Source organism: Pygoscelis adeliae, unplaced genomic scaffold, assembly GCF_000699105.1.
Source record: "Pygoscelis adeliae isolate BGI_AS28 unplaced genomic scaffold, ASM69910v1 Scaffold220, whole genome shotgun sequence".
NCBI classification, from domain to species: domain Eukaryota; kingdom Metazoa; phylum Chordata; class Aves; order Sphenisciformes; family Spheniscidae; genus Pygoscelis; species Pygoscelis adeliae.
In genome coordinates, this window is record NW_008824049.1 from 744826 (window position 1) to 752615 (window position 7790).

Here is a 7790-nt window from a genome sequence, read left to right on the forward strand (position 1 = left end):
CCCACAACCGCCCCCCTCCCTCCCCCCCCCCCCCCTTACGCATCTGCAGGCGTTTTAATTTTGCCCTTTTGAAAATTGTGCCTCATGCATCTTCTCCTTAGCCATAAGACCTGAAATCTGAAGTCTTTGAAGTAGTAATACCTCTGAGTTACTTGTCTCAGAGAAGGGGAAAGAGAAAGAGGTGGGTTAAAGAAAACCTTTTCATTCTGATCCTTTCTTCTACTCACGGGCAAATAGGCAATTTTATTGAAATTGAGTGTGTTGGCTGAGATGACCTTCACACCAAACTGCCGCTGCTTCAAAAGACTTCAAATAGCAACTGCGACAGCTTAGTCTGAAGTTGTCATTGTCTGTTTTTCTCTTCAGACTTATATAAGCTTTATTTCAGCCAGTTTCAAATGGTCTCTCTTAATTAACAACTCTCATTTCAACATAGCATACGTAGCATGGCTTCCAGAAAAAAAAAATCGTAAGAGAAAACTCTCCTTTATGTCCCACTCAGTCCAATTTGCATGCCTCTCCAGACACATCAATGTCTGCTAAAGGGAAGAGGAAGTATCTCTAAGTTGAGTTAGTATGGATTTGGGGATCCCCTACAGATTTTTGATACTAATTCATGGAACAAGTAAAAAACATAAGCTTTGTTATCGCAATTGGTATTTTAACTGCACTCGTGAACATTATTTGATGATGGATACACCTAATGCTGGCTTCCGTGACATATAAAGCCTCAAGGACAAGAGCCTAAGCTATTAAAATGATGAATTTATTTCACCAGAGAATGAAATATTAAGGCTAGGTTATTAAAGTTGGAAGTGGTAACATTCCCTACAAGGTCCAGTCTTCAGCTACTTACAAATTTGACCAACTTTTACCATTCCCATATGTCTGCCTTATCTTTAATGTTTTTTGAGAGTTGGAGCAAAATTGCTCTAGTCATTTCCAAAAGGAAATAAGGGGAAAATACCCCATTGTGTACATATTAAAAATAAAACAAATTTTTCAATAACTTAGCAGGAAAGTTCTACCTCCCTCCTTTTAGGTCTGAGCAAGGACATCATAGAATAAGAGTCAATTGATAAACCTAATCCACATTTTAAAACACTCAGAAGCATTCAGTCTCAGTCCAACAAAATGGACTGAGTCCAGTCCTTGTCCAAGAGAATGCTTCAAAGATCTGTTTAACCCACACTTGACCAACTAGCATCAGTCCTCAGAGGATGAACGTAGGACTTTTCTAGCTACTGTGGACCAAGTGGCAAGTTGGGTTCTCAGTCTCCTACTGTACTTACTGAAAGAAATCCAGAAGCATCATAAGAAAGATTACAGGACATGCAGAAGTCGGGGGGGGAAGAGAATGAACCACAGAGTCATATGGGAGTTTTACTGTGAATGCAGATGCCATTACACGGTGACTGAGTTAAAGAAAAAACTTTTAACTGTAGTGTTTTTTTAATGTAGTGTGCCTTTTTCATAGCTTTTGTCTATGAAGACAGAGAATTTGTACTCAAAACTTCACGTGAAGCCTCGTATTTCAGATTCATGAAGGACATTAGGCAAGGTCTAATTAATTTGAAAGACAGGCTCCCAATGACTTCCATCACTACCAAATTAGACTCTTACAATATTAAATCTGTGGAAGCAATGATATTTTACTATTTATTGCAATTAAAAAACCCAACAGATCACCAAACAGAACTTGATGTTCCTCCAGCTCAAAGGGAAACATAAGCTTGGCGTGGAAAAATAAACAATCAGAAATTTTACTCAGAAGGTGCTTAACCTTTTATTTTTACAGTATTTAAAATTCCCATGTTGTGTAGCGTAAATGTTCTAAATCTTGTTTTGTTTTAAATAGCTTTACCTGCAAATATACTGATAGCTTACTACCTTATTATTGTTTTCTTTGCTTTGTGACAAAACTCGGGCTTGGATGGTCATTGGTCCTGCCTGTCCAGATTTCCAGTGATAAGCACTTGATTTCCTATGAACCAAGAGCAAGAAAGAACTTAGAAATTATGTCTTCTGTAAGCAAAAGAAGCATAAAGGTTTTCCTTCAGGTTTTTAAATAAGAACAGAGCATCACAAAAAATAAAGTACTTGTCTACAGGATGATCAATTCCCCAAAACACAAACACCTCCCTTCCATTGAAACCTGCTTCACATCTATTTTAATAGTAGTAAAAACATCAAAAGTATAAGAAAGTACTTCTTTTTAGACCACCAAATTAGTCTAAGTTTTTAAACGTAAGAAAATCCCATCAATTCTCTAAGGTTGGTTTTAGAAGAATAAAAATGTAACAGAAGTACGCTTAGGTAAGTCTTCATTGTTTGAATTTACTCTAGGGCATTTATCCAGAACAGCTAAAACGCAGCATCTTTTAATAAGCCAGGAACAGCTACCTACAATTAAGACTTCAGTGAGTATCAGTTTAAATATTGACTACTATGACAAACGTGGTAGATAGTGGGGAAGAATTTAAGACTAAGAGAGATTAAACAGTGATTTTTGTCTTTAGCACATTGCATAATACACTATTGCATAGTGTTTAGCAAGTATTCACGACTGATCTACTTTGTTTTACAGAAAACCAAACATAGTGCAAAACAAACTAAAGCATAGAAAACAAGGGGTAAGGAAAACATGTAGGAGGGAAGAGGGATGATCTCCCACCAGTGCAAATGCCAATGATTCCTGTCATTTGAACTCACCATAACAGCACTATCAGGGTTTGCAGGTACAAGGCCATGAGAACAATACAAGAACAACTGCATAAGCACAATAGGGGGAAAAAAGTGCCACGCACTATCTGGAAAACACTGCCTCAACAGCTCAAGCAACAGTTTACAGAGCTGCAAACAGCAGGCCCTTAGCATTACCAAGACTTAAGGCACTACGCTATCCAAGGCACTTGTATCTCCAGTGACAAAGTATGTTCAGGCAGAAGTACAAAGAAATGGAAGCAGATGTTACAAAGATTGGCTGACATTCAGAGTGAGCCAGTAACAGAGCTGAGATTTAAACTTCCACCCTAGCACTTGCTTCATTACATTATGCTTACTTTCCAAGCCATGCTTCCATCATACAGAAAGTGTCATTCTGAGAAGCTACATAGATGCATGCAGAACAGGATCAAAGCAATATTAAGAACAGCATCCTCTTCAGAAACATCAGAAATAAGACTGAAATAGTGCAAGAGAAACTACTTTCTGTTTCCTGCTTTAAAACAAAGGTGACAAATCTAATTGGACAGGGGAAAAAGGCAGAAGGAGGAACAAATGAGCAAAAGGGATCTCTGCCTCTGAAGGAATATCCCTGCCAGGAAGGATTTGTTTGTTTACCTCTAAAAAAAAAAAAAAAAATCAAAATTTCACATGGGAGTATAAAATAAGAAAGTCATAGGGTAGCAAGTTTATCATTGGGAAGAAAGACTGGGGAGAGGAGACTGAACGCTATTGTGAATTCCAAACTTTGCAAGAGATCCCATCTGGGGCAGGAGGAAGGTGTGGAAGGAGCATCTCATTGGATTCCTTTTTCTGAAACAGAAATTTAACCTACTTTCTCTCTTCTTTTTCTCTGCTCATGTTTGACTGTAGTTGCCGTAATTTCTTCTCCATCTCTTTGTTTTCGGTTTCTAACTGCACTTTCTCCAACTGCAATTCTCTGACAGTTCTGGCGAAGTTAAAGTAGTAAAATATTCATTAGAAATTACATGAAAGATAGTAAAGTACCTGAAGAAGTTTAAGGCAGCAAGAAAAAAAAGTTGAAAAATTTGTCATTAAAGGCATGTCACCCTTCTATCTCCCAGCAAGACTGAAAACAGTTCTGGAAAATTTAGGGCAGGTCAGGTGCAAACTCCTTGGACCCAAGAATATCTCATTACAGAGGAGTATGCTGGCAGCGATATGGCTACTCCAATATAAGCTGTAGAGTAGCCAACATAAAACTGATACTATTGTGTCTGTATTTGGAAAGGTTTGTTGCTTAATTATATTAAAATAAACTATCCCAGTGAATCCTTTAGTATTGTTTGTTTACAAAGTATATATGTTATACAGTTGTAAGACCTGGACTTCACTCAAAAAATATGTTAAAGCCTAAGAAAAGAAAGGCTTAAGGATAAAAGCATAGGGAAAACACTAGAAAAGAAACACATCATGATTCTTCTTGCTCTTACACAAATAAACTCTTCTACTTAATGTTGCATTAAAACTTATTAAAAATGATGAAAAAACTTCTCTATCACAATCAGATAAAATGCACTTACTTTGCTTTTAATCTCACTGAGGTTCCAGTTTTTGAGCCTGGGAGTATTACAAAATCATTGATGTTCATGATTCCCAGTATAATCTCTTCTAAAAAGAGAATTTCAATGATCTACAGTTAGCAACCTGTTGAAATGGGAATTCAGTTGAAATTAAAACAGCAAAATCTTGTTACAAATCCAAAAATATTAGTGTATAGAAGGAGAGAAATGGAGCACAGAACTTGTTTATGTGAAGTGCCAATAAAATCCTAGAGCAACTCTAAATTAAATTTAACTGAAAGAAAAACTTATTACATTTATGATACCAGGGAAAAGATTTACTTGTCTGTTTCATTTGGGCAATTCCCTGAACTTCAATGAAAGCAGTTTAATATTAAATAAAACACAGCTTTCTTGAACCAGACCCATAGAAAGCACAGAGAAGGAGAAAATTGTATCAATGGCTATCAAGTCAAACTATCTCAACTGATTTGGAAAGATAAATGTCTTCTGTCATATACAAATTGATGCAAAAGAATGCAGTAACTCGCAGAGCAGAGTTATTCCCTACTCTCAAAACTTCAAGACAGTGGTATTTTAAAGGCAATTTTTTTTCCCCAGGTTGTAAAATACTCTTCCAACAAGCAAGTTCATACAGCACTGAGGCCAAACTGAAGCTTAACATCCATAGCCTCCCTGTGCAAGAAAGTTTGCAGTATAACTAATACAGACTAAGCAGGCTGCTGGAAGAAACATGCCAACACTCGATTTCAAGCACAGTGCCAAATTTGAACATTTACCGGTGCTGCTGGGATGCATATGGAAAAGGAAAAAAAACTTTATACTCCAGAGACTTACAGCTGACAGGCTGTTTGGAAACTGTTCTTCAACTGTTGGCTATCAGATTCCAGCTGAAAGCAGGACCTAACTGAAATGATGTGGAGAAGCTTAGTATTTTAGATACAGCAATTGTATAACTGAACTCAAGAGCAAAAGCTCAGCTGCCTGTTCGCACATAAACCTGAAAATGACCATTAATAGGGTTAAAATGAGTCCAAATAATGCCTCTGTCCATGAGGAGAAATGTGTGTCAATGGCACGTTAAAAACAGTCAAAATATCTGGTGCCAGAGAACCTAAAAGCAATGACATTTTAGTGCTGACAGAAATGTCAGATGTGCACATAAAACATATTTCTTAGTGTGCCAGAAAAATCAAGGACTCCATTCTCTCTCATCATTTCAAAACAATTATTCTTTTGCTACATTCTAAGATAAAACAAGATTCTATTAACTTTGAACAGAAGAAGGTTCTTCTATTGGTGAATGTGTGCTAGCACTACAAGTGCATCTAGACAGGCAGGGATAACACACTGGTTTTGATGTAGCCCAAAGACTACCTAACAGTAAAAACTAAGGTAAATGACTGAAGCCAGCTTACCAATCTCAAGGAGGGAAAGTAGTTCACTTACATAAATGATTTTTTTTTTTTTTTTAATAAACTTTAAATCTTTGCTTCCAGTGGAATATGTTAAAGAGGTAACTGAAAAGTTGCGATAGTATCACAGATAAAACCATCTACAAAGTTTCGGGAATACAGTAATACCATGTGGAAAAGAAAAAGCATCATGTTATAGATAACAGGGGATATAGATAGACAGATGGTGATCAAAAACCTGAATTGTTCTGAGAAAATACATGAATTCATTTAATAGCTATTAGAGCATAATTCTGTTTTTTATAAGAACAGCTGTTAAACACTGAGACGGTAGCATTCAAAGTTAAATATACACCATTTGGGGAAATATGCACCCTTAGCTTGTAAGACATCTTTAAGTACCCATGAGATGGGCTTTCAGGACTGCCGGGGAAGTCCAGCAAAGGCAAGTATTAACCTGGGAAACCCAAACTCCTCAAAAAACAAACTCTGTACTTGGAAACAGACTAGTAATTTAAATACAGACTAGAGCTCCCTTTTTCTCTGTGCTTTTTGTTTACCTATGCATCCTTTTCTCTTTCTAATATGTAAGACATTTCCAGTGAGGCAAAGAGTAAAGCAACCCATCAACATAAATAAATCAAGCATTAAATACCCACATCCTTTCTGCCTGCTCTTGTGCACACACTAGTACTCAAATGTCATCATTCTAGCAGATTCCTCCGTGCTGCTATTGGATATACAGCGCAACTGAACAAAACAAAAAATGGTGTTTCTGCTAAATGAAATTTAAGTCAATGTGATTTTAAAGTCTGCATAGCTAAATGAACAGAAGTTCCATATATATCCTATATCTCAGCTTAGCTCAAGTTTCTTCCTAATCAATTTAAAAATAGCTTTATAACTTAAAGACAGCTGAAGATAGGTGCAGTTTATTTCAAACTACAAAAGTTTAACTAGAGGAGACTAAATTCCAGCAGCTTTCTCACATCAATAAACCCATAAAATCCAAAAGGATACTACCGTATATGTAATAGCTCACATCCAATTATCATAACCATGAACACGGATTTCATGCTAGACTGAGTCCTATCCACTTACCAATAATTCAAACCAAACTATTTCCTTTGAAGAAGAATTTTTAGTGTAACAAAGAATTTGTCTAGCATTCCTCTCCACCCGTTTGCTGTTAATTATACCAACTGAGACTTCTGGTCCTTCCAAACAATGTCCTTTAACATTTCACTAATTGGTTAAAAAAAAAAAAAAAGGAAAAAAGTGACATTAAAAAAAAAAACCACAAACTTTGATTGCCTTGTAAATCTGCTCCTAACAGCTAGTCTAAATCCAGCATGTCTCAATGACTCTGAGAAGTCAACACCTATTTCTACCAGTTGTGCATCTTCACTGTTTAACCAAAAACTATGATTTCAACTATATTTTAAGTAACTTCAAACACAAAAGACACTAGCAGAATGGTCTGTCTCTCCCTGCAGACTACTCAAAAAAAAAAAAAAAATCACATTACCAAGTATGTTTCATGAGATAAATGCCTTATCATCCACATTATATAGCTACAGCAATTGCCCTGTGAACTCGGGCAGAAGCATTGCCCAGTAGTAAGCAGAGCAAATGAGGCAGCAGGTGGGTCTAAGAACAGGTGAATAAATGGAGCCAAGTCAGTACTTGCCCTTAATACTTCTATCAAACTCTAGTCTCTGCTCAGCAAGGCTTACAGATTTCAATCAGGCCAGACGACAGCTCTAGGAAAACACAGAATGCACAAGGGCAGACAAAAAAAAGGTATAAAAAACCCCTGCTGTCAAAGCAGTGGGCTTTTTTTTGTTTTGTTACTGATGGCTCTGTTTTTCAAGAGGACTGATGAAAGGTAGGAAGGACAGCGAAGAAGGAAACTGCCTAGAACTGTAACCTAAAACCAGAAAGCCGTAAGGGGGGTGGTGGAGGGGGAATAAAGAGCGAAGCGTAGAGGACAAACACAAATTCAAACTGTAAGGGTACGTAGGGAGGGCGTTCCCAGGCAGAATTTGGGGGCGCTTGCACCTGTCCCCAAATATTCTCAGCCCTTCGACACCGGCCTCGTGGCGGG

The 7790-nt window shown here is 37.2% G+C and overlaps 1 protein-coding gene across 1 annotated transcript in view; it reads right to left on the minus strand.

The window, feature by feature from the left end:
• ZBBX (zinc finger, B-box domain containing) overlaps window positions 1-4336 on the minus strand; it is a 22562-nt gene extending 18226 nt beyond the window's left edge. The window contains exons 1-3 of the mRNA XM_009333591.1: window positions 4269-4336; window positions 3560-3673; window positions 1891-1984 (exon numbers count right to left, since the gene is read on the minus strand). Coding sequence (XP_009331866.1) covers window positions 1891-1984; window positions 3560-3673; window positions 4269-4336 — 276 coding nt within the window. The remainder of the gene's footprint in view (window positions 1-1890; window positions 1985-3559; window positions 3674-4268) is intronic.
• Window positions 4337-7790: the final 3454 nt, after the last annotated feature.